Below are 27,692 nucleotides of genomic sequence, written 5' to 3' on the forward strand. Positions count from 1 at the left end.
TATACACTGGGGCCAAATTTTGCCATTCTTATCACATAAGCCCCTGAACATTCCAAATGTGATCAATAGGGCCAACATAATTTGACCTTGCATTAGCTAGCTGCTGCTCCTCATATGAATTAAATATTTTTGTAAGTGTTCAAGTTGCATATACAATTGCAAAAAACCTGCACAAGTCCAAATTCATTGCTCAGATGGTGACTTTTTTCTCCTACTCACAGTGACAGTTTCATGCAATCAGAATATAACTTTGCCTTTTCTGTTTGGTCCAGTGGCTATTTCATCAGAAAAAAAAACCACAGCTGAAGTAAGTGGCATCAAAAAATAACATAATTTGTTTACCATCAGCACCACAGATACCGCTGAATTTAAATATGAGAAAAAATCTGTTACTCACCTCATCTGATACCATGCTGTAAATGGTTTACAAATTCTGACTGCCACAAACCAAGGGTCCAAACAGATAAATGTCAGCATGGGCTTATGTCAGCATACTGGGGTGATTGCCCAAAAAAATTCAAGAACTGCCCATGCAAATCAGTTGCATGGGCAACAGATCTGTTTGTGTATTTATATGGAAGTTTTGCAGGTGTAAGTATATGTCGAGCCAGAGATTTGGGAAATACACCCACTTGCCTCCTGCCAAACCAGCCTGGGTCAGCATAAAGGTATACTTCTGAACATTTCTGTTGAGTGTCTCACTCCAGGAAGTTCTTATATCTGTGTTTACATAGCATCTACTTACTCAGAATGAAATCTCCATCACATTAAATCAATAGCTGTTTTGTTCTGGATTTATATGGGGCCAGGTTGTCATGCAAACAGCCAAAAGCAGCCCTGCTGCAAACTTAGACCCAGCTATGAGCTATTGAATTGTCTTTGCAATAAGTTGTGGAAAAGCAACTCACTGCTGTGGGAGCACAGCTGGCACTGGCTTCTCCCCTTCCTTTTCCTTCCCAGCTCTCTGCAGCAAGATCTTAACCAAGATGTGCACTCGACTATCTTTTCCTCCCTACCCATTCTCCAAGTTTTTGTTCAGCTAACAAGTCAAATGCTGCGGTGGAGAGCAGCAGAGCCACTTGCATCTCCTGCTGCAGTTCTGGGGATTCCCAGAGCTAGAAGGCTAGAAGAAGGTTGTGTCTGGGGTGGAATCATTTCAAGGCATTATTTCGGTGAAGCATATGTACATTTAACCTAGGGCAACACAGGAACTATATTAAGCAACCAAAATTACATAACTGAAGTCAAGTAACATTAATAGAGATGCTGTCAACCTAAGCAGACACTAAAATTGAATTTTACCTTAAGCTCATTATCTGTGTGATAAGGATAGTCCCTGACACTCTTCTGGAAATTGTCCCTGACAATCTTCCTATTTTACAAGTCAAAAACGTAACCCTAAGTCTGCAAGCCATGGACATGAAATATTTAAGCAAACAGATGCAGAAGCTGGTTCTATAGTCAGTGTAACTTACAGCTGTTAAAACAAAGCTGACTCAGGCCCTCAGCAGCTATTCCAGCAGACACATCCTGGTGATGCACAGCGATGTTTTGTACATGCCCCTTGTCATCAGGTATACCAGCCATGCTACACCAAGTTTCCCTTTGCACTGGAGAATGCTCATGCAGGTAGCAGTCCTAAAGTTGCTTTCCCACCCCCTTTGCTGTGCTACTACAGTGGCACCAGCATTCAAATCCCTTTAGTCGGAAAAAAAGAACATCTTCCTATGTTCAGAAACAAAAAATACCAGCCCCCGCCATCCCAGAAACATGTCACCGTCAGTCCAAAAATCACATATTTGCTTGAATGCTGCTTTCTATCCATTACTGTACCAGCTAACACCTTCAGTATTTGATCTGAATCCCTCAGATGAGTGATTCTCTATTGCACAAGCAGGGATTGCTCACATTCTCAAGCACTGCAAGGGTGGGACTCAGCTCACTAAAACAGCCACAATTTTTCTCTCTCTTTTTGGTCAGATGTTTACATTTTAATTTGACAAGAGTGTGTGCAGCCGGTTTCACTTCTGCACTGATGAGTGGTTTCACTTCCCAGTCCCATGTGCTGTCATGATGATACCGTCCACTGTCTCCTCCAGACTTGCAAGGGCCTCTGTGCTAATCCCTTCCCTGACAGCCTGACAATGTGTGTAGAAGTGCAGCCGCCACTGTTGCTGCTGCCCCACTGTTTGCCTCTGAGGCACCTGATGGCCTTTCTCTGCTTAAGCAACTTGGATTTGAAATGCACTCATTTGAAAGGTTCATATCTAAAATGATCAGCACAAGGCATCAGTCTCAATTGGATTCCTCTGGGTTCTTTCCCTCAAGTTACTACTTCTACTAACTTCATGTAATTTTTGCTGTGAATGTGCTTCAGCAGTGATGCCAGAAAACCACGGTTTATTCTGTTTAGAGAAAAAAAACAACCTGTGGCAGTTGCGTAGCAGGAGATACCAGGTGCATGTACTAAATGGTCATGGCCATTTATCAGGGAGCAAGCTGCAGCAGAAGACAGGAAGGAGAATAACTGTGATCTTATGGGAAAGGACATAAATTAACTAACTGAGGAGAAAAAGCATAGGGTCAAGAGATTTGGGCTGGAGGTGGCAAGAAAAAGGTCTCTGAAGACAGGGTGTCCTTAGACAGTCAGTTTAGGATGACACCCAGTAGTTAACATAGACATTAGCCACTTTTGTATGCCAACATCAACAATCCACAAACACACAAAACCACCAGGAATACCCCTATATTGTGATGTTGTTTAATTTCAGCAGAGAGATTATCAAGCTGTGGTAGGAATGTAGCTGACAGGAACATTATTTATATTCTAGTATCCTCAGGTCCAAGTCCTGTGTAAATATCACCAAAAAATTTGGGTTTTGTGAGGGAGGTGGCACATCTATGTGTGTGTGTCAGTCTGTGCACCAGAGTTACAACAGTGTTTGACAATATTTAAATAAAAAGTGGTTTTCCATTCTGTTCTGAAAGACAACCCAAGTAACCTGCTTTAACTGAATTTTGGGGGTGGGATGCATTCTTAGACTGAAAGCCTGCAGATCAAGTTTGCAATATGGATTAAAGCATTAAAAGACTAGAATGGGGGGGGGGGGGGGGGGGTCGACCTTTTAATGGAAAAGCCAAGCAGCCTCTAACTATAAGTGGAGTTGCTGCAGTAACCAATATAAAATTCTTATGAACTTGGGTGGAGACAATAATTACAGCGCAGGAAGAACAAGATGCTATGGGGTGTCTGGCCTCTGCAGCAAAGTGGCTGTACAAGATTACAGTTTGAGTGGTAAAATGCAATGCTTATTGTTAAAATATTTTTAAGACTTGAAATGTATATAAGCAATTTATACAAACCTACATGTCAATGATGTTTGAAGACAGATTTTGAGAGGGTGGAATTATTTTTTCCCCAAAGATGACTTTAATGGAAATCTCTGATGCTCCTATGAGTGGGCTACCCCAAAACCTCTGCTTTCAAGCTGTGACCTACTTACTACATATTAAGGAATTTTGATTTTTTTTTTTCCCAGTGCAATATCATTTTAGTCTTAAATGAAGTGCTTCTCTATGTTGGAGCTTGGGCTGAAATGTTTAGAAATTATTTAACCTCCACAAAGTGCACCCAGCTCTAGAGTAGAACAAAGAAACGATCATTCAGCAGACTGCTGTGTCACTGCTGAGCGACTCAGAGAAAGGGAAAAACAGCAACAGAAACACGAAATAGAACAGTTCAAACCAAAATTACTTAAATGCAAAGCTACCATCTTCTCACAGAAAATGCCTTGGGATCCTTAAGCCTAATAATAGTCCTTAACCCAGCTATAATTTCAAACCATTAATAAGCTTTTTGAGGTAGAAATTATCACCTGCATTTTACGGGCGATGAGAGAGACATGAAAAAGTTAAGGCCCAGATTCACAAGAGGATTTAGCTGCCTGAAGTGGGATTCAGGTTTGATTTAAATGCTTAAGTCCAAAATTACACCCCTCACTCCTCCCCCCTCCCCATCCAGGTGGTGCCTAGCAGCAGCTGCAGTGGGTATCTGAGGGGGCTTCCCCTGCCAAACAGCCCCATGTCTTCGTGGCCACAAGCTCGGCCTCTTGGAAGGAGCATCTCAGCGTGGTCAGTTGGCTCTGACCCACAGCCTCAGCCCTCCTCTGCCCCTTCTCCTCATGGAGGTTTGGTTGGGGGGCTGCTGCCTGGGGCTCACCCACTGATGGCCTCTCATGGTGGCCCCTGCTCCTGCTTTCAGCATTAGGGCATTTTCCCAGGGAAGGCCCCTGCTTCATAGGACATGCCTCAGACATATGCTTTGTGCTCCCCAAAGGGCACCATAGCCAGATGGCTGCAGTGGGGTGGCAGAGTCCTCAGCAGTGGTGGCCCCAGTGGCTGGAGGTCCTCTGGGAGAAGAGGTCCTTCAGGCAGAAAGGTGGTGCCTGCGTGATATTCAGGGCTGGTGGCTGCAGCATTTGGGGTGAGGGGAGCACCTCATGCCACCCTCTTCTCCAAGGACTACTTCTGTGTTTGAACCCATCATTTCTTCACCCCTCAAAGCTGTGTTCTCATCCGTTGCTTAATCATCAGACCAGGAAAACCTTGGTGTAATGGGTGCCGTTGGTTTTGGCAGATCCTATTCTGAAGCACCTTCATTTCATCGTGCATTGTCCTGTGAACCTAAAAAAAGCCCTTTAAGACCCGGATTTTGTCTCAGTCCCTCTCTCTTTTCCCAGCCCTGGCTTTCATTTGGGACCAGCCCAATCCTGGCTACCTGTCCAGCCAGGTGCTGGCACACCACAGTGCTCTGGCACGGTGCAGGAGCTGGGAACAAACATGCTCCTTGCCTTACAGAGCGACGAAGATAATGACCTCTCAGCATGGCTGCAGGCAGAGGCACCAGGTACAGGGAACAAGGAAGGTGTGGGTTCACTGGAAGAGCAACACACTGCTCTGAATATGAAAGGCAAGGAACACTTCTATGATCATCAGGGCCATTTTAGCAAGTGAGGGACTTCCACCGGCAGTAGCCTAAAGCAGGTGAATACCAACAGACAACCTGACAAGTCACTTCTTCAGCAGCTAGCTGAGCGTGGGAGTGTGCACTGGGACTGCTTACCCTGAGTTCATTTTCTTAGAGGCAGGACTCCTCCATGCTGTCATTACGCTAATGCAATGCACATTGATTTCAGAGCTCAGAAGAGGTCTGGGGTCACTCGATGGATATCCATGCAGTCAGTGATGGGGGAGATAACACTGCCATTACGAACTTGGAACCTGCCAAGTTCCACCAGAGACAACTTTCAAATGTAGAGCAACCTCTGCGGCCTTAGAGTTGTGGTGCATAAAGTCTAGCCTGTGGAAACTTTGTGACCTTGCCAAAGCATTTCCCTCAGTTCCTCCCTGAACTTCAGGGAACTGATGTGCATACACACTGCTCCATGCACCGCCCCACTGAAGAGCTCTTATGGCATCAAGCCTTCAAAGCAGCTGCTTCCCTCTTCCTCGCCTTGGTCTCCAGAACCTCCTCCCTCTCCCCCGCACCCTGCCCACTCCCCAGCACCACACAGCAAGTAGCTCCCCATCCTCTGGGGGAAGTAGAAAAGGGTGGAAAGAATCTAAGATAGTTCCTACCAGAACACTTTGAAGCCAAAAGCTGCTCCTGTGATAAAGACTCACATAGGAATCCCAACCTGTGCTGAGAGGCAGCAGCTCTGAAAGGGGATGGGCAGGGATAGCATCAATAGAGGCAGGAAGACAAGAGACAGATTGATGCAGGGCAGAGATGAAGGGAATGACGACGATTTGAAGTGGCTAAGAAAACTGTGTTGAAATAATATGCTGGGAAAAGCAGTAGAGAAGTAGGATAGGAGCAAGAGGGGTGGAGAGTCATACAGCATTAAGGTAATAGAAAAAAATGTATATTTTTTTACTGCTGCTAAAGGGTTTTTAGAAGGGAACAGAGACTGATTCAGACTGATGAGGGTTTATGCACATGACTGCTGGAAAAGACTCTCCTGACAGCACTTGTAAGCCACTGATCTGCAGTATCCTCACTTCTGCTAACCCTGAGTGAGCTGACAGGAACTGCACGCCATGGGACAGTCACCTGAAGTTCACTAGCCAGCCTGGGAGCCAGGGTCCTAATTCAACTCTCAGCATGACTTTATTTTGATGACAAAAGAGCAGCTGTTATTTGACTTGTAATACAGGTATATATATTGATATATAAGTACATAGGTACACACAAAAATGAATACTTTTTGCCAGAACTCAAGAAGCCTCTGAAGGAGAGCACACCAGAATAAAAAGGAAAACAACATGGGGTGGGTGGGTGGTGGTGTGTGTGCAAAAAAAAGCTGAAGGGCAAACAGATCTCTTGAAAGTATGTAACCTTTTCATCTAGGGAGGTACTTTGTTTTCCCTGAGCAGTATCCTGGTAAACCCAACTCCTTTTGTCATGGCAATAAAAAAAAAGAAAAAAAAAAAAAGAAAATGCTCAGAGGATAGTGTCTGCCTCATCCTCGTTGTTAGCCTGAGTTTCAAAAATGTACAAGCAGAGCTCTGCAGAACCAAAAAATAGATTTATTGTTATTGGACTGAGGGCAGTGGTTCAGCACTTGGCATGGCCACTGTTTACAGCAGTAATGCTCCCGGAGACAGGAAGTTCTCCAAATCGCTCTGCCATTATTTTTCTCCTGTTGATGCTTTCTGATCGCGAGTTTTTTCGCCTAGACAAAATTTTAAGTAACCCAGCAGAGAGTGTTTGGGAGCTGGCAAAGCCAGCCGCAGTCATGCTCAGCCTCACGGACCACATGATGTTTTTCGAGTCAAACCCCGGCGCAGAGCTGCATCATATGTATACTTTCTTACACAATCAGCAATTCATGCAAACCCGGCTGCACGTAGCGAGTGCTCGGGCAGCACTGGTGTAATGAGAAAGACTTGTCCCCTCCCCTCCTCCTGCCGCTATGTCCCTGCCAAAGGCCAGCACCGAATCAGCCGCCGTCTCAAAAGGGCTGGGTTTGCTGATCGATCTAACGATCTAACGCCGACCCCAGCTATTTGGCTTGAAATAGGCATTGGCTCCTCCATACTGGCGCGGGGAGTCTGCATGCTGACTACTCCCGTGGCTACTCGGTTTGCACAGAACTCTCGAAACTGATGACACAACTAAAGCAACCCTAAGTCACTTAAAAATAAAATCACTGCTTCTGGCCTCTGTCTTTTAGAAAAATTGACCATTCGGACTGGACTGGAGGGAGAAGAGTCCTGTGGCAAATGCGGGCAGCAGGACTGGCAGCGGCAGCCCCGGGCAAGCAGCATTCCAGATGCCCAGCTTTCCCAGGCTGAGGGCTGTGCCAGCCCTGCCCTGCCCGGCGTGACAGAAGGGCTGCAGGAGGGCTCAGAGGAGCTGCCCGTTCCTGTACGGCCAAACCGCCCTCCCACTGGCTGCAGCATCCTGCTAGCGCTGCATACTTATCAATCCAAAGTGCAAATAAGCGGTTGTTTTTAAACTCTAGCAATCGATTCGTTGGGTTTTTTTCCAGTTCTGATTGCTGTTGGATTTCTTCTATTTTCATCCTGTCTGGCAAGCGTGGCTCATTGTTACTCCAGTATCTGATACCACGTCCCCTGAAGCATTCCAATGGCTTGGACCAGGACCCGGCCGGCTGCTTAATACTGATTTTACGATCCTGTTGAATAGCATCCTCCTCTGTTTTGCACATACTTTTATAATTTTGAACTCGTTTAAGTAAAAAATATAACCATTTTTAACAAAGTGCTCAAATAAGGCAACCACAAGCTGAAGCTGCACAGAAGGAGCAAAATTCTGACTTCAGAAGACCAATAAAAATAATTGGACTCAGAATCCAGGCCTGGGATTTAAGTGTTTTTGAGATTCCAACTTAAACTGAATTTTCTTCCCCAAAATTACACCCAGAAGGAAGAGTCCTGATGGCAGAAACTTCTGATTATGCTTGGTAATCTCTCTCTCTCATGTTCTCCTACCAGCTACACCTGTGAAAAAGGAGTACTTCCTTCGGTCTTTGGAAACTGAAAACTACCGCAAAGGTTATTCATGGCTGTAACCCTGATAGCTAGTAGGAAATACGTACACAGGCTTAATTTTCAGCCCTTTCCAAGACACAGGTTTTAAAAAGACCTTGCTGGAAAACTCTCATGAAGTTCCAGCTCCAGCTCTCAGCTTTAGATTGAGATCTTCTGCAGCAAGCCAAGTCACTTCCCCATTAGCTACTATTATGATAACCTATTAATAATAATTTTCATCTGGAAAACATGTTTATTTGTTGGGGATTTTTTAGTGTTACACTCTACCAAGAAGATAGTTACTGGATTAATGATTCCATGAGGAAAATATGTAATGCTTACTGAGCCATGAAGCTTTCCCTCTCCAAAATAACTATTTATTTTTAATTTTATCCAATGAACTTCTATGGTGTCAGGCTTTTTGCACCAGATTTATTTCATCATAGTAACCTAAACTAGTTTGTTATACATTAAGAAAACAGGGTACTTTGCAGTAGTAGCATTTTGAAGTTTGAAGTGTTTATGAATGGATGGAGAAAAATAAAGATTTTTTTTTTAACTAGGTAATGAGGCAAGGGGGGCTGAGATTGGCTGAAGTTTTAAACTACATTTTTCTTTCAGAAATTAGTTGGGCTTACAAGCCAGACGGGCAGGTTTTCCCAGTAGCATTCTCAAACTAGGGTGAGGAATAGTAACTTTGGAGCACAGCCAACTCCAATGTAAATCTGTTTTGTTCGGGAAAGTGAGCCAAATTGTTTTTATACAACATCTCGATGTTTCAAGTGACCTGCAATGTTCTCAGCTCCCATTCTGGGTGTCAAGAAAATCAAGTGCTTTTCTTCTTTTTTTTTTTTTTTTTTGTAATTCTGAATGACAGGCACAGGCAGAGCAACACGGGGCAGCTGCTTGCTGTTAGATTTGAAACAAACGCTGGAACAGAGTTCAGTTCTTTAAGTTTTGGCCAATATTTGGTTGGTGCGCCTGCTCTGACCGACAGGCAGGCTCAGACCTCCAACCAGGGGGAATCGCCCTAACTGTCTCACAGTCAGTGTGAGAGACTGGTTAAGAGCCCTTATTCACTGAGATGAAAATGTGGACAACAGTCTTACATTTGAAACAGCCACCAGACTGTCATGCTACATTTCATTTAAACCCCACAGAAGAAAATTTAAACTATTTATTAAGAATGTCAAGCATGACAATTTCCTACTGTCTTAGAAGGGAGAGAGTGGTGGCTTGCCATTGGTTCGGCAAGGCTTTTAGTGGGGATGGTTACACCCAGACGAACCCCGATGCACAGGGAACTGTCTCCGGTTGAAGTTGTTCCTTACTCTCCGGCAGGGATTTTAAACCACCCGAGGTGCACAAAGAGCGGCCATTCTGACCGTACCCAACATGAACTTTCAATTGCTGTTCACATAATACTCCTGTCATCGCTTTATCAGCGCTGGCAACTGAACTTACTCAAACTCAAATATTACACAGCACACAAAGTTTCGGTTAATTTTCCTCTAGCAAAGTATCAAAGGAAGCAATGCCCTTTGAAGCAGCTACCTTATGCTTTAGGCTTTATACAAATTCAACAGAACAGCACCTCAGAAATCCCATAGCAAATGCATACAATCCCCACCTTTGGAAAACAATCCCCTGTTCGAGGAGTAAACAAAAGCATACGTTAGTCACTCGCTCCAAAGATGGACAACCAATGGAAGTGATGAGATTTAACCTCGAAGACTGACTAATAGCATGCAGCGTTCCCAAATCACTCCATTGCTTAAAGGATCCCAAGCACCTGAATATCATATGACGTACAAGGTTTATGTCTGTGTGCAAGTGACGGGCTACTAGCAACTGCTTAGAGCAGGGTAAGGGGCTCAACAATGCTCCCTGCCAAGCTTTTCTGTATGAATAGGGACTGTTCTCTCTCAGCTGCTGGATTTTGACCTTGAAACTCACACAGTTCACTGTTATGATTTCTAGCTTCATTACCATGGCCAGGAACTGAACTACAGGTTTGTTTTTATTAGCTTCTCCGCCACTTTGCCAGCTATTCATTTGAATCTTCTAAACAGTCATCTCTGAATCATAATGCAAATTCCATTTACTGAAAAGGTGGTACCTTTAATATAACAAATGAACATGTTTAATGACTGATACTTTTAGACATTACAGCATCTCTCATGTTTTCAGTAAATGGATATAATTTTCTCTGCATTACCCTATTATTATTCTTTGCTAGCATTACGAAGCTACATTCTCAGCTGCGGGTGTTTTCCACCAAGTGCATTCTGAAGACAGCCCAAACAACATGATTTAAAAGACATCTCCCTCTGTATCCTCAGCTAAAAATGCTGCAGGATACAGAGGGACTGGACTGGTATTTTATTCTTAAAATGTATTTACTGCTTGCACATATGTTTCAATAGGACAATGCTCTTCCACAATTGCTGACCGTATTTATACTGGAAAAATATCTACAGATGCATGTCACTTCAAAGGTGAATAAAGGCTGTTGTGTATAATCAGGATAACTGCCTCAGTCTGAAGCCTGACCCATCTCCCATTTGGAATGAAACATTTTGAGAGCAAGCTAGCAGAAGTGGATCACCTTTTTAACTCTCCTGAAGCACGCTTATAACTCCATTCACATTTGTAAAAGCTGTGCATGCAGCCACGCATCAGGACGTGGCTCAGATGCTCACATGAGGAGAGAGGGAGCGGAAAAACATTGAGGAAGGGACAGTGACCCCTGAGTACTCAGTCTGGTTCAGAGAAACACCATCGCACAATTGCTCGAACGGGTAGTATGCAGAAACCTACTGAAGTGCAGTAGACACTCTAATTTTGATTTGTGAGTGTCACAGCACTGAATCGTCCCTAAATAGCACTGCTGTGCTATGTAACACCATAATGTTACATTTCAATTTTACTTAAAGATATGAATGAAACGGAAGAAAAATATGTAAGTAAATATCATACGAAGTCACATGGAAGATGTCACAGTATTTCATTCTTGACCTTAAAAGAGAATGGCTGATCTTTTTTCTGAACTTCTGAGCAACAGCTCACCAGCTTCTCTTCTGTGGGTTTGTCTGACACCCCCCTCCAACAGCCCACACAAAAGGATCCCTCTCACAGAAACGAGGGCAGTAATGTAAGAGAGGCGCTTAAAATTTTCTTGTAATGGAAAGGTAAATGTGATTGCTTGCAGTCTGTGGGGTTTGAGATTATGGACCAGAGCCAAAGACTGAAGTTGTGAAGGGTCCTTCTGTTGATTTTATGGGCTTTTGGGTCACGTTTTATATACCTGCCCACTCACATGCGGCATGAGCTGCACGTGTCAGGTACTATTTGCAGCTTCCTAACAGGTTTTATATAGTTCTAGTCTAAGACAACTTTGACTCTTATTTGCTATTTATACTCATAAGGCCTTTTTATTTACGTACTAGTAATTAATGTTTCTCACAGAGATACAGCGCGTCAGATATTAAGCTCATCTGTTCTTTTCTGGTCTAGCCTATCCACTTCGCAGGAGCACATTAAATAACAGAACAACGGCATATTGTTCTACATCTATTTCGGAGAAGCAAAGGTCAGAAAAAGTGCCCTGTGCCTTCATCAGGTCATGATGAACCCAGAAAAGTTTTAGATCTCTGCAGGAATTGCCTGTAATTTTAGATTGAGTCACTCTGTTACAGACACCTGCTTTAGAAGAAAGTGCCTGGGAGCCCCAAGATGGTCATGAGTCTTTACACAAGCTGAGAATTCCTATTTTAAATTGAAAATATGCTATTTAAACACAAACATGGGCAATATTGTGCTGTTCTAAATTTGACAGTGCGGCTTCCAGAGTCAAAATGTGACTTGCCGTCCTTGTGTTTTGTTTTGATTGGGTTTTCTTCAGATGAGATTTCACCATTTAAAAATTGCAGTAACATGGAGGATGGGCTAGAATAAAACAAGGAAAAATGTATAGCTAAATCCGTGCCTTTGGAATCGGCCTATGCCAGATCTTGCAGCATTCCATGCTGCAGAGACCTTGATAGATGCTGTCTTCAAAATCCCTCCACATAACCAGAACTTGACATAACAGGTGAACGTGACTGAAGTGCAGTTGAGAACAAACACATACCTCTTCCACTTCTACCCACGAATCTGAGGTCGTTGAACCTTGCTACTTGATTTTTCATGGCGGCTGTGGCATTTCTGAGTTCTGCAGAGTAGTTTTCATCATTTCCAGCCATCACCGTTACCAGCGTCCCATCGGGCACATCTCCCAAGGCCACCACCTACAAAATCAAGGAGCAGAAGCCTCAGCTTCCTTGCACAACATTTAATTTGGGGCACAGAAGATCAACAAGTAACATGATAAAATAGGAAAAAGCAGCAACAGCAAAAATCTATGTAACCTAAGAAGCTCTTTGGTGAAAACAGGAATTGCTTCCATTCCTATTTTGCAGAGCTATAGAAAAGTTTTTGCATTGATGCATCTCTGAAACACACAGCAGAATGTGTACTCTGACACAAACAATATGTGAAATAAGCTTTCCAAAATATACTTCTGTAACTATCAATTAATAAATTCAAGTAGCAGGAACCAATGCTGGTCTGATTTACATCAGTGACTTTACTTTTAAGCTACAATAGAGTCAGCACAGTGATGGAAATGTAAAATTCCAGGGAAAACAAAACTAAGCCAACCATCTCATGGACACGCAGGGTCAGAGTCCCCACCACTGCACCAGTTCCCTGTCTTTTGCTCCCATGGCTCTGAACAGAGTTGCCCAAGCATAAATTCAGAGTAATTTGGAAAATGGAAAATTTGGAAAAAATGGAAAAGCAGTCAGGCCTCAGTCGAATGTTTAATCACAATTTACTGAACAATTTATTTTTTTCCTTTAGAAGCGTGAAAGCAAATTATTGACTTAAGACATCACCCACAACCTGATGGATGGAAATCGCAATCTGAACTAATGAAATCTGCGATCGCTCAAAAGCTTTCACCTGGTCCGAAATGTTTGTACTGTAGCACCTTGGTGCTAGCACCTATGAAACAAATATTTAGGAACACTGGATGCACTGCATTTTTGACGCAATGTGCTGAGAAATTTACAGATTTATAAACTTAAATTTTCTGACTTGTATCTATAATGGTCACATTGGATAAACGATGAAAAATTTAATTTTATCTTATCTTCTTGAGCAGGACTGAATTCTCAAAACAATTTCATCATGCTACAATTGAATGGATAGGATATCTGATGCATGTCTTGATTTACTCTGGCAAAAGTAAGAGCTTGAATTAGGTCCCCTGTCATACTTTTTTTAGATCCTGTTGCTGCTCCCCCAGTGAAGTCTACAGTAATGACCTCAGGACTACTACCAAAAAAAAAAAAGAAAAAAAGAGAGAAAAAAATTCTCGCTAGCCTGTATTTCCCCTTTTACACATTCTAAGAGGAAGCAGTCCTGCATCATGTCCTCTGAGCTGCAGCTCGATATTTTTCCTTCCTCTTAGCATTTTCTAGCTTATGTCCATGCAGTTATAATTAGCTGAAACTTGCCACGGCCCAGTCTTATTTCTATTAGTTTCTAATCACACTTGTTCTTCCCAAACAGGATCAGCAGCTCCTTTACTTGATCTGTGCTGATGCTTATTCCCCAAACCATTGCTACCTTCCACAATACGAGAGAGAGGTCTTGGGTCTCAGGTATTTCATAGCTTTTCCTTCTACAGGAGGCTGCATTTCTCACTTCAGTACTCTCCCATTTGTTACCGATAACCCTTATTTTCACTTCCACATGCAAAATTAAAATCACTGTGTCAAAATTCCCTCTGTATGTATCAATTTCAACTTCCTCTTTCCCATTCCTCTGCAGCCCAGGCTTTTGGGTTTTTGTTCCCCTCTGTGTGCCGTAATGCATTTCTGTGGCCTGTGCTACATTCAGCGTTGCGCTTTTCAGATTTCCCTGATCTTGGCATAAATTAGTCCCTGCTTGAAGTGTTTAAGCTAGGAAATCTTCTCCTCATACAGCATTGTGTCATGAGGCATGCTGGCTCACAAGACCAGCAACTGTGAACCCAATGCACTCACCCACTTCTTAAAAAGTTACCGTAAAACCTTAATGCATGCACATAAATTAAAGGCACAAGAAAGGGAAAGGGGAAAATCGGGGCATTACCCTCACCTCCCTGCGATGCAAACATTTGCATGTTCGTTTAAGGAAATGCATCCTAGCATTTTAAGGGATGAAAAACCTTCGTGAATCCAGGGTCAGTTGTCTCTTACAGGACAAATATTTTAAATTACCGTTTTCAAATTACACTGGAGGCAGCCTCAGCGATAAGACACATGAAGAAAATACTAGAAACAAGTATAAAAATTACACAGCCCAGAAAAGAAACTAGAGTTAAAAGTCACAGACAATAGAAACAGAAATACAAACATTTACATTAGAAAAAAGACTAAACAGATAAGTTGGGACTTGCTGACTGGCATTATCTAGTACTTTGTTGTACTCTTTAGCTCTTAAAAATTCGTATTTCCAGAGAGGGAGAAGAGTGTCAGAGTTGCAGCTCTACCGGGTATCTAAATTACCTACTTTTGCCGCATCAATCAAACAAAATTAGCCTTTTAAATTAAGATTTAGATTCTTTCTTGAAAGTGTTTGGACAATGAATCTATATGGCACCTTATTAGAGTTGTTATGTATTAATTTCTCAGTTACTCTGAATCATTCTGTACTTTAGGGGGAAAAAATATATGCACGGAAATTATCATTTTGGTTTGTAATAAAACCCTGGTCCTAAAGATCAAACATCATGAGTGATTTTTTCTAAGGAAACGTGAAAAGAAAACTCTCTCTCTTTTTATTGATGTAATGGTTGTTAGCAAATACTTGATAAAGCTCCGTGCTTTTTTGTCAGATACAAGTAAGACATGGGCAGCACAGGAATGATCTGAACCGAGTTTTCTAGCTCCCGGTCCAAATGATCTTAAAAATTACGACTTTGAAAAACGCCTTTGCGAATATCCAATATTCAGTATAAAACCAGTGAGATGATTGTTTGATGTGTGGCAAACTATTTCTCAGGACTTATTTCTCAGCGGTCCATGGCGGGAGCGTTTTGAGGGGGACGAGGAGCCCCGAGCGCCCCAGGAAGCAGGTGCCTCCCAGCCCACCGTTGCAGGAGCTCGCAAGGAAACCCTCCCCTGGTTTGGGGATTTGGGTTTTTTTGTTTTGTTTTGTTGGTTTTTTTCTGCTTGCGTATTGCTAGGTGAAATTATCTCGGTGTCACAAGCGCTTGCTTTCGTCTGTTTGGAGAACCTGACCCCTGTGTTTGCAGAAGTTGGGAGTGGGTTTGCCAGTGAAAGCGGAGGGTTGCCCAGCTGCAGGCGGGGGCAGCGCGCAGCGGGAGCGGCGCTGGGTGTCTCCCCAAAGCCCCCCCGGGGTTGCTTTCCGCGGGCGAGGGGCGCGGGGCGCTGCCGGACCCCGCGGCTCCCGGCGTCTCGGCACCGGGGCGAGCCGGGGCCGGGCGGCGGCACGGCTTTCCGCCGGCGGCTGGGGCGGCCGGGCGGGAGCGGGAAAAGCCGGCTCTTGTCCGTGTCCCCCCCCCACGTTCCCCGCCGGGAGATGGCCGGGGTCGGGAGCGCGCCCCAGGCACGGCCACGCGTGGCAGGGGCAGGGGGGAACCGCGTGGTGGCCTTCGGCCGCAGGGGACCCCCGGCAGAAACACCGGCCGCGTCTGGGGACTTCTCCGATCTCCCTCCCCGGCGGGGCGGGGACGGTTTTCCGTGTCCCGCACCGTAACTCAGCCTTCCAGGAGGAAAGCTTCCCGGGTAATTAGCAGCACTTCCCCGGCGCGTAGGTGACTGTATAATTAATCTAAATGTGTGAATTTAGGAAATGGCCCTGCCGATTAGTTCCTCCCTTTCCCCAGACTCATCAATGCATAAACCAAGACTCTCCAGACATAATAAAACTTTTCCCTAAACCGTCTCCTCAGCAGGGTTTCCCAAAGCTCTGGGACCCGAACTGATCCCCTTCTCCCTCGGTTCTCCTCCCCCAGGACGCCATCGGGAAGACTCGATTCTGGTCGCCTTAAAAAAGTTGCACCGAGGCGGTCGGTGTTCAGCAGTGACCGCAAAAGAAAGCACGAACTTTACAAACCCCGATCCTCGCTCTAAGCCCGGGGCTGCTCGGGAGCTGCATGTCTCTGCGGCTCCCGCCTTGGAGAGAAGGATAACGAGAGTAATTACCTTTCCCTTTCCCTGCTCGGAAGCGTATCTACATCAGCAGGAAAACCAGCGCATGCAAGAAGTTAGCGACAGACCCAAGTCAAAAAAGAGGAGCGTAACCGGGCAGGCTGTGGAGGGGTGAATCTTACTGGAAGCCGGGTAACGGGAAAGCAGGGCCATGCCCGGGGGGCAATAAGCCCCCCCTGCCCTTCCGCGCCCGCAGCCGGCCGGGGTACGCGGCTCAGCCCCGCAGCCCCGCCGTGGCGGAGAGGGGGAAGCTGGACTATGCCCCCCGCCCCCATCCTTTGCCCTGGTTTTTCTTGGGCTACCAAGTATAGATTTAGCAAGGGGCTCTGGAAACAGGAGAAGCCCAAGCGGCCGCAGGGTCTGCCCAGGCTAGGCCCCGACGTTTACTATTACAAGAAGAAAAAGCAGCCAAAAAAACCGAAAGATGTGGTTTTTGCGCAAAGCCCCGGCAGCCTGGCGGGGGGAAGCGCGCACCTCCCGAGCGGGGCCGGCCGGTGCTGCCGGGCGCTCGCAGCGGGCCCCTCGGCGGCGGCGGGCGTGTGTTACCCGGTGGCAGCCCCGGAGGGCGCCGCGCCGGGGGGCTGCCTGCAGGGGGGCTGCCCGGGCTGCTTCTGGGGGAGCCAGGGGCTCCCTCAGCTCCCGGACGCCTGCATCCGCCCGGATCGGGCTGCACCGGCATCTGGTCCCCAGGGCAGCCAAACTCCGCGGGTCTGGCCTTTCCTTTTTCTTTTTCTTCCCCCCCCCCCCCTTGAGCAGAGCCGCCTCTCGCTGCCAGTTATGAATGGGTCGAAGAGGGAGGCAGCAACCGGGGGTACCCTGCCCAGCCCCTCGTATGCCCCTGCTGCTGCCGCCGCTCCCCCGCTCGCCCCGCGCCTTCCCACGCTGTCGCCAATGGCAGCGACCGCGGGAGGAAGGATGGAAGGAAGGATGGATGGAAGGAAGGAGGTCTTCCAGCCGGGTCCCGGTCCGGGTGCGGGTCCGAGCCTGGGGTTGGGCGCCCCGTGCCCCCCGCCTGCCCTGCCCTGCCCGCCCGCCGCCCCTGCCCCCAGAAGCGCGATCTTCGGGAGCCGGCAGACGTACCTTGAAGGCGATGGGCAGCGTCTTGTTGCAGCGCCAGTGGGTGGGCAGCACGGAGCAGAGGAAGTTGGGGCTGTCGGTGCGCACCAGCTCCCCGGGGTGATCCGCCAGGACCTCCACCATGCTGCGGTCGGCGCTGCGCAGCTTCCCCGGCAGGGCCCCGCTGTGCTCGGCGCCGGGCAGCGGCAGCGGCTCGGTCATCTTCCCCGGGCTCAGCGTGGTGGAGGGCGGCGTGAAGCGGCGGCTGGTGCTGGTATCTACGGGGATACGCATCACAACAAGCCTTTTGAGTGAAAGACCTCCACAGAGTTTTTACAAAACAGCGAAACGAGCGTAACTCTTCAGCGATCTGCTCTCTGGGGACCAACATAAACGGATACAAGCTGAGGACCCGGGGGAAACTTGTTTCTACGCCAGTCCCCAAAGTTAATTTTTTGCTGAAGGCGGCTGAGATAGCGAGCACGCCGAGACTTAACTCTTGGCTTCCTGGCGCGGCGGAACAGATCACGTTAATCCGAAAGGCCGAAGGGTCGTCGGTGCGGGGCTGTACCGCGACGCCTGTGCATCTAATCTGCGGCCGTGACGCAAAAGGTTATCGGGGGGGGGGGGGGGGGCGGGTGGAAAGCTCCTTCCAAACTCCCAAGCACCGTGGAAAAAAAAAAAATAATAGACAAGTCAAACACAAGACGCAGTCGGGAACACATGCAAAGCCTGAGCTTCCGAGAGAGTCAGTTGCCTATCAGTTTCTTCCAGGTGATTTCTCTACAGTCCCAAGAGAAAACAAAATACATCAGCGTCTTCCGTGGGCAAAAATCGCTCTTTAAGAGAGGGGAATGCGGGGTCAGTCTTCAGAGAAGGCAGTACGAGAGCTAGACTTTCTGATCAAAGGTCAGCTGGCTACGTTTGTGTGCATATATATTATATTCACGTACACACACGCACGCACACACATATGTACCGTACTTCATAAAATATTTACAATACAATCTGTAGAGAATTTAAACACAACAGGAATCCATTAATGTTGTCTGCAAGATTTTTTTTTTAAGCAGCCTTGAAAATCAGCTTCAGTAGTTTGGTTCGCGTTGCTCTAAGAGTACTCATGTCACAACCTTTCAATCATTCTTGCGCAAAAAGAAAAAAAGAAAAGCAAAAAGGAAAGCTCAGTGCATGGCATTCAAGCTTTACATCGCTTTGTACTTGTCTTTGATATAACGTCTTTCATCAATTTAAAGAAAGGTCGCAGCCGATCGCAAGCTCTGAGGCTAAAAGGTCCACAGCTGAAAAGTTGGGTTTGGGGATGTTGGTTAAATTGCGGGTTCTCTCTGTGGTTTTGTGTGTGCAACAGCGCTCTCTCTCTCTCACTCACGTCCTCCTCAGCAGTCAGACCAACAGTCTGCAACAACTTCGGCAGTCATTGCCAATTTTTTTTTCTTTCTTTCGCCCCCCCCCCCCCCAGTATCTGAGGCAGTCTTCCTCTAATTCGGCCACAGGAACCGGCTGCTTAACAATATTTTAACCGCAGCAGGTGGAAGCCCGCTTTCGGAAACATGGCTTTTCCCTCGGCCGCCTCCAGCCAGCGGGATGGACACTGCCAGCCTGCGCGGAGAGCCCCCACGCACACGCACGCCACTGAAAGCCAAAAGCAACCCACCAGCAACAGTTTGTTTTTTTCTTTAAAAAAGATTAAGAAAAAAACCTCGGAAACCACTACTTTTGAACGGGTGAAAGCTTTCCTTCCGAAAAAAGGAGGTGGTGGCGGGCAGGGGTGGAGGAGCCGTTGACCCCTACGGAGAGAGACGGAAGGAACCGGGGCGGATCAAGCCCCCGAAGTTGCCAGCCGGGGTCAGTGACAGCCTCCAGCCCAGACGACCGCTCAGCGAAAGCGCATTTCCACAGCGGAGAGCTCTCGGGTCTTCACGTGAGCCGCAGGGAACGCGGGCTTCCTGCCGGCCGGCCAGCCGGCCGCCCACGGCGCCGGGGCACCGCCGCTCCGCCGGGCCGGGCCGGGTCGGGCCCTGCCGCTCCACTCCGCGCCCCGCCGCGCTGGGTCCGCGCCGCCCGCCCGGCGCCCCGCCGCCCCGCGCCCGCCGCCACCGCCGGTATGAATGGAGGTGGCCGGGAGCGAGTTGGCTGCGGCGGGCGGAGTGCGGAGGAATGTCATTCCCCCGGCTGCTTTGCATACGGGGAGGGCGCCGGCCAATCACAGCCCTTTCCGGGAGCAGCCGGGGCGCGGCCGCGGGCCAGGGGCTCCTGGAATTGGCGCGCCCGCCGCCGCCGCTACTGTGGGGCGCGGGGGGTGAGCGCCGGGTCGGCGGGACGCCGCGGACACCGCAACCGCGCGGGCGCACCCACGGGAGCCGCGGGCCGCCGCTCCCCGAGCCCACTGCAGCCACGTGCAGGGTGCTCCGCGCCTGCCGGTTCCCGGGGGGTGGTGGTTAGGGCAGGCGGAGCGGCGCGACCCGGCCCCCGGCTCTGCCGGCCTCCGGTGCAGGTCCCGTTTGCCCGTCACTTACGGCCCCGAGAGGCGGCTGGTGCCCGCAAGGTGTCCGCAGCGCCGCCCCGGCACACCTCTGCCGCTGGCCGCGCAACCCCTCCGGGCAGCCCCGCGCCCCCCGGGCGAGCTCCCGGCAGCGTTGGCTCCGGGGTGGTTCCTCCCCGCGGAAGGGGTACGCCTGCACCCGCGGCCGCCGAGGCAGCTGCCCCCGGGCTGGCGTCCCCTGCCCGCCCCGCAGCTTCCCGCCCCCGGTGGACAAGGACGCGGCCCGAGGGGCGCCCATCGCAGCTCGACATGTCGGGACAGCCGCCGGGCCCCCACCCGGAGGACGTTCCCCCCGCCCCGGCACAGCCCAGCTACAGGCCAGGCATGGCGGCAGCACCGCCGACAGCGAGACCGGGCCGGCGGGCGGGCAGCGCCGCACGGGCAGCAGCGGGCCTCCGGCACCCGCGGAACCGCAGCGAGGATGCTGGGTGGAGGCGTGGCTGTTCTTTCGGGCTGAGTTGGGGTTGGTTGTTTTTTACTTAGTTTTGGTGCTTTTCTTTCTTCTTTTATTTTTTGGTGCTGGTCGCGAATGTTGCGGGCTTGCCGCTGGCGTAGCCCAGGCTGGGAACGGGGCGATCCCGACTCGCCGCCGCCCGTCCCCGCCGCGCTCTCGGCACGGGCTTGGGGTTCCCTCCTTGATGTTACACACCGCTCGTTCGCTCGCGTCTCCTCTCCCCACCAGAACGGACGTGCCCCGCCACGGCCACCCCCGGGACGCCGCCGCGGCCGCCCCCGCCAGCTCAGTGGCTGCGGCCGGCCGCGCTCTCCCGGGGCTGGGCGGGCTTTGAAGGAGAGTGACAGCAGCTGTGGCGGGGCGGGCGGGAGTGCGTGGGGCGGCGGTGGCCGCGGAGGGGACCCCGCCGGGACCAACTCCCGCCGCGGGGAGCGGGCCGCGGCTGCCGCCCGCCGCCGGGCCTTGCGCAAGGCGGCGGCGGCCCCTCGGCGCAGCTCCGCGGTGGAGCCGGTAGAGGGGGCCCGCTGCCCGCCGTCGGCCCGGCGGAGGGGAACCGGGGAGCGCCGCGGGGCGACCCCCCGGGGAGCGCGTGCGGGCGCTGCCTGCTCGGGCCGCGGCGGCCGGCACGGTCCGTCCCCGCCAGAGCGCGCTGGGGGCTGCTGTCCCTCGGGGGAGCGCGACGGCCGCATCCCCTGGGATGCAGCTCTGCGGGGGGAGCCGCCTCGCTCGGCGGCTGTCTCCCACCCGGGGCGCGCCGGGCGGGGCGAGGACAGAGCAGAGGTGATCCTCGGTTTTGCCGACACCTGCTTTGAAAACTCTCCGAAGCTGGGAAAATAACTGTCGGTTTGGCACGCCGCGAACTGCGGGGACCGGAGCAGAGGGCGAGTGCCTGCCATTTACGCTACCTGGTGTACAGGCGATTAAACTGAAAGTGCCCTGGGTGAGAGAAGCGGCTCCTGTCGCCCCCGCGGCGATGCGGGGCAGGGCTCCCTGTGCAGAGACCCGCCAGCGCGCCGAGTTCAGGGAGCGGCGCAGCCGCCTTGCACCACACCCGCAGTACGAGCGCCAGGTGCGGGCTCCTCGCACCCCTCCAGCGCGACCCAGCAGCGCCTGCCCCTCTGCGGGGGGCTCGGCTCCGGCTGCCCCCTCCGCCCCGCTGTCCCCCGCGGGGGGACCGGTGAGGCGGTGCCGGCCCGGGGCTGTCTCGCCGTAGGGTTACAGCTTCGCACCACCCTCCCTCTTGTCCCCTTCCCCTCCGCCAAAGACGCGGTGCCGGTTTGAGGTGCCGCCCCCCCGGAGCGCTGAGCGGGGCAGCCCGGGCGGGGTCCGGGGCTGGCCGGGGCAGAGTGCTCAGCCCGCCCTCCCGCCGCACCTGCAGCCCGGTTCGCTTCTGAACAGCCGAGTTTGGTGCAGAAAGCTATTCCACACCAAGTTTCTGTGGTTTGTGTGTGGTTTTCTTCTACTTATTTATTTATTTATTTATTTACTCCGTCTTTTACACGGTTACTTCTTTCTTGTATGAAATTATCCCGAATTTAAATTGTTAGGGAGAGGTTTCCTTCTGTTTTAAACAGGGGGAAAAAATGCAGGCAAACAGCTCTAATGAGCTACAGCTTAAAAGCCATCTGGGGTATATTAGTGGCTGATAATTTTACAGGCATGGTAGAGATAAGAAAAATTATTTTACTTATGTACATACATCTACATACATAGCCCAAAATGTAAAACCACGCATATAGTGTTTGTATTTTTTTTTGTTTTGTTTTTGGTGTGTTTTTTTTTTTTTTTTTTTTTTAAGTCAAGAGGTAGGGAGTATTTATATTTAAATCCATGAATATTCTGGGCTGATTTTCACTTGATACTTTGCATCCCGTCTTAATCTGAACTCCTTATTATAAGTACAAAATAAACCTGATCTAATACACACATGGAGAGTCAGAAAGATACAAAATCCCACGATTTAACAAAAGACCCAGAAAATACTATATGCTTACAGTTTTCTATAACTTAGCAAACATTATCAATGCTGAGATGAAGGACGTTAATCTAGACTGAAGGTGACAATATTCTTTTTTAGCTACACAGAAGCCATGCTTTTGTAAGGTAAGGAGTTAAGTAAGAGAGGGTAGATAGGGAAAATACTGTGGTGGGGGTATTCTGACAGAGATCGAGCTATATATTTTACAAGCCCGTTAACACTAACTACGTGTGGGTAGTATTTGGGGTTTTTGTTGTTGTTTTTAGTTTGTTTAGCTAATTAAATTTATTGTCTTCCTTACAATTTCCTTATTTTATTTTTGCATAACAAAGAGAGAAACTCGCATGGAAATTTACTATCCCCTTGCTATATCTTGTGCAGGTACTCTGGAAGAATAGGAATTAATGAGTTAAGCAGCTTGCAGGAATACCAGTGATAAGGCAAAGTAAAGAAACTATGCAGGGTGTTTCTTGTCCCATGGTAAGACCTTTTATCATCCCTAATGCTAATAAGACTTGCAATCGGGTAGTCAGTCTTTTGTGCAGGAATCCTTTTGAAATGGGAATCGCAACTGGTGTTCTAACTTTAGCAATTCACATTCAGCACTACTTACATCTGTATTTTGACATCAATTTATTACAGCTGTAAACAAACCACAAGTGAATCTCTATCTACCATGCCTTGCGTCTGTCGTACAGGATTACTCGACCACAAAAGCACCGAGCTTTTTACATAATACAGTTAAGCAAAAGCTTCGGAAATGTGAGAGAGGGAGCAACAATTTAGGGATGAATTTTAAACAGCCTAAACTGCAAAGGGTGAATTAGAGCCTGAACACAACAAGTTCCTACTGCACAGGTAAACATTCCCTGGCCAAGCAGGCAGCAATGGCTGCTTGTTTGCAAGGGTCTGAATTTGTGCAAGACGGGAGAAAACATTTTGTTAAAAGGAGAAAAAAATGCAGACCTTAACAGATCTGTGTACATGTCATATAAGCACAAGCCGAGAGAACTGGTTACAGACCCTGATCCTGCCAACGCTTAGAAACATGCCCAGCCTCATCCTTAGTGGTGTTTCTGCCGAATGCAATAGAAATCTCTTTGGGGAATGTGATTATACATGTGCTTAATTGTTTGGAGCAGCTGGGTTTAACGTGGCATTATTCAGTGGGTCAGCTCCTACTTCTTGCACCTGAATTCATTTAATACATATATTAAGACCCTCTTAAAGATGTTTACAGTGGAGTAAGCGTGCCTTGCTTCTACTAGTGATGAATCAGTGAGTTAATTTCTCTGAATTAAATTTGTAGGATCAGGCTTCTGAATTGCCCCTGCAAATATTTATTGCATAGCAGTTACCATCATGTGTGATGCCACTGACTGATCTCAAAAAAAAAATATGCTATAGTGATATATTAAACTATTTTTTGGGGTACTGGAATGATGAAACATTGCACAGAGAAAAGCAGCAGCCAGTGAAGAAAAAGACAAGAATCTCCTTATTTCCTGCAGTGATCTCTCTCACACAATGAGATACTCATATTTCATGGTGGTGTGTAAGGTGCACCTATGATGCCACTAAGAATCTCTGTGAGATGGCCAGCGTGATGCACAGGAACTGTGGCCAGGACTACACAGGTGTATGGTGTGTAACTTCCCTCTGTTTCAGGGAGGGGGAAGTGCCTAAGCCCCTCCAGGGATCCTGCCTTTGATCTCTGTTAACTGGTACAAGGTTATTCACTCTGGAAGCAGAGAAACTGGCTGCAGCTGAGTACATGAAAAGCAGAGGGGTTGTGAGGAAAGATGAAATAACACATATTCATTCAATATCTTTAACCTGGGCATCTAAGTACTTGTGACTTGAGTTTACCACTAAAAACTTTTCCAAGGACTCTCCATCCCCCTTAGGAGCTCCATGTGATAACAATGGTCAAAACCCTGTCTTGTTCTTGGGCCGAAGCTGAGAGCCTTTTTCTTCTCAAATAGGGCAGACCAATCCATGCTCTTGTCACTCAAAATATTTTAGAAGGTAGACATGACTCCTATTTTGAGGATGTGGAGAATGATTTGCTTGAATAGTTGGCATGTTATCAGAGACATAGATGATAAAGAACACGGACCTACATATGAAGAGAGCCACCCTTTACCATTTCACCTCCCTCATCGTTCAGAAACTGCAACCCAGAAGACTGCATCTCTCTTGACTCAGACTATCAACTGGTGGCAGCAATGGGCAGGGAGCGGGGTACACCTGGGGAAGGACAATTTTCAGGAGAGGCTAAACTGTGAATTTGCATCCAGCATTAACCCCAGCTTTGCAGGTCCTCCTAGGGTTTTGCTGGTTGAAAGCATGAGTCAAACCAACAGCTGAAGAAGGAGCTCAGTCTGGTCAGAGCCCCAAAAGGATGAGTGGTGAAATGCGATTCAGCTGACTCTTTCTACTGGCATGGATGCAATTTCAGTGCCCAGCAAAACAGTGCACCCAGTTGTGTGACCGATGCAACACCTCACCAGTGCCACCACCGCTGGAGACATTTCTCCACAGCACCCTTCTCCCCTATTTTCTCAAGGAGGAGATTTAGTCATCATGAAGTTACTGAAGCAGAAGCCTGCATTGATACCCCCACTCCCTTGTCCTGCTTAGTCAGGCTGGCTCATCTTTGCTGGGAGGTTTGTTAAGGGCCAAAGCCAAGGCTGGGTTCATTCTTGCGCTCACCTGCTGCAAGTGTGTGTCAGTGGGCAGGTGTGTGGCGTTTACTTGCCGCTAGCACTCAGAGCCAGGGGCCGCAGGAACAGGCACAGGGCAGGGAGTGCCTCTCTTCTCTGCTTCACAAGAAGCACCCCGATCTGGCTTTATAAATACTAGAATATTACTAATGACACAGTTTTCTCCTTGGTCTTACGCAGCTGCTGATAAACTTGTGGGTAGGACGGAGACTGGGTTAAAGTTTCTACTGCAAAAATACCTTTTGGTGGTTTGCCTTGTGTACACTCCCCATACTTGTGGACCAGACGTGAAATGCATCACTGTGTGGTTAGGATGCAATGCATTTTGCCTTCCTCAAAGTGAAGTTTGAGTCCTTGGTGCACGATAAGCAGGGATAGGCTATCTGGAGGTGCAGAATCAGAGGAGTCACATCTAGAGCCAAGAGAGCATCCAGTCTTATTTTCTCAGTGCTCAAATCCAAGGGAAAGCAATGGGTTTAGTCCTGGCCACTCTGTTACTGGCTGTGTATCAATGAATGAGAGAGACTACAGAGAAGGGCAACTACAGCGATTAAAGGTCTGGAAGGAACTACCTATAAGGAGAGATTAAAGGAATTGAATGCATACATATAATTTGGGGCAAAAGGGAAGCCAAGGGGACAGCATGACTGCGGTTTACAAGTACATAAAAGACAGCTATGAAGAGGAAGGGGAAGGTCTGTTTCCATTAGTTAAAAATGATAAGAGAAGAAATAACAGATGCCAACTGAAGTAAAATGAGTTCAATTTTAAGAGCAGGGGCAACGCTGATCCCAAGATCAAATAGGCAGGAGAATATGCTCCCAGGGAAGCTGCAGACTCAACATCGCTTGAACTTTTCAAGTCAGAGCTTGACAAGCACCTTGGAGGGGAAAGTTTAAGAAGTAGTAGAAGCGAAGCCAAAAAGCGCTGGGATGTACCGCATGACCTAGAAGCCCAGATGATTTCAAGGCCATTCTAGAGGGCTGTAGAAAACAGACACACACAAACACTCAGAGCTTTTGGATGATTTCTTTCTCTGCATAGTTCCAAATTAAAAGAGGTAGGGGGAAGTCTAAGCGAGGAAAATTAGTCATTTAATGTAATTCTGCTGTGGCTAATCCCTAGAGGAGAAGCCAATTACTTGAAATACTTGGGAGTATGGGGTGGAGAAGGGAATGGAAATTGTTGAAAAGCTGCCATCTGGTATAAGTGCTTAAAAAAATACACATTGTGTGCCATTATACTATGCTCATTACATGCCTAGCTTAATGCAGATAACATCACCCACACCTAGTATTTTCTGTGGCATTTTATGTACTCAGGTTCACATCATAACAACCTCCAGCACTAATTGTAACATTTGAGCTTTTGATCTTCTGCTCCGGTAAGAACACTACAGATGCCTTGTACCAACAAATGGGGAAAAAGTAAAAAAAGAAAAAAGCCCAGGACCTTTGGTTCCAGAACATTTAAAAGGAGGAGTAAATCTGACCCACCTGGACAGTAGGGAACAACTCTGGCGTAAGGATTCTGCGGATGGCATAGAATTAATATAACTATTTTGTTCCTTGCTCCAGCCCCTCTGAGGGTGAGGGCATGCCGCCAGAGTAGGAACTGCAGCTCAGCTGTCAGCTGGTCCTGAGTGCTCTGGACAGCTCAATTCATTTTGGAGAAGCCCTGATGATATTTTGATTGATGCCAGGAGCTGTGCAGGTAGATTTCCCTCTTTTGCCCTGGACTTTGCTTCTGCAGTTAGCAGTGACTGACCAGACAGATTCAGATCACTGCATGTACTCAGTCTAGGAAAAATAATTCACTATACCCCTGGTGCTAATATGTAAAATGTAATGGTAGCATTGAAACTGCAACTGATCCAAATTACTTGGTATGGGTTCACCTTTCTTAGTTTCCTTGGGTTTCAGTCAAAATTATGTATGAATTATAAATGATTGCAAAAGTTCCTACAGGGTCATAAGCAGGAGATTGAAAGCCTGGGTGTGTTCTCTGGACAAAGCTCCTTCCCTAGGCACCCTCATTGCACTGTACTGCTGACCTGGGAAGTTCTGGGACATCATCCATGGCCTCTTGACAGGGAGACTCTCACTCTGCCAGTAAAAAACTTCAATAACAGGGGAGTTTTATGACACAAACATTGTTTTTAAGCAAATAAAGAAAAGATATCAAAACTAATTTTGGCTCAAATTTAAGACGGTGAAATTAGGACAGAAAGATCTTTAAATCCCAAGATGTCCTTCCATTATCTCTCTGTGTAATAGAGTCATTGTTCATGTCAACACGATATGGAGATGTTTTGATCCTAAGGAAAAGGAGCTCCTGACAGCAGAAGAGAAAGGGAGAAAGATAGTTACCAGAGAAGGAACCCTCCCTCCCAAACTTGGCAGAAGGAAAGCTGTGGTCTTGCAACACTTTGGTCTGGAATTAACAGCTGGGAGAAATGAGGATGCTAACTGCATTCTTCTTCTTCTTCCTATGTTACTTTCACCATTTAGAAATGCGACAGACTAGAATGATGAAACAGGAAGCTTTCAGAGGAAAATGATGATGTTACTCCCAGCATGACATGGTGATGCTGGTA

The 27,692-nt window shown here is 48.0% G+C and overlaps 1 protein-coding gene across 3 annotated transcripts in view; it reads right to left on the reverse strand.

Moving 5' to 3' along the window:
* RUNX1 (RUNX family transcription factor 1) overlaps window positions 1-27,692 on the reverse strand; it is a 176,148-nt gene that overhangs the window by 59,199 nt on the left and 89,257 nt on the right. For all 3 annotated transcript variants that reach the window (XM_037376438.1, XM_037376437.1, XM_037376436.1), the window contains exons 3-4: window positions 17,400-17,653; window positions 12,188-12,344 (exon numbers count right to left, since the gene is read on the reverse strand). In XM_037376438.1, the coding sequence (XP_037232335.1) occupies window positions 12,188-12,344; window positions 17,400-17,653 (411 nt within the window). The remainder of the gene's footprint in view (window positions 1-12,187; window positions 12,345-17,399; window positions 17,654-27,692) is intronic.

The sequence above is a fragment of the Falco rusticolus genome, chromosome 2 (assembly GCF_015220075.1).
Source record: "Falco rusticolus isolate bFalRus1 chromosome 2, bFalRus1.pri, whole genome shotgun sequence".
NCBI classification, from domain to species: Eukaryota; Metazoa; Chordata; class Aves; order Falconiformes; family Falconidae; genus Falco; species Falco rusticolus.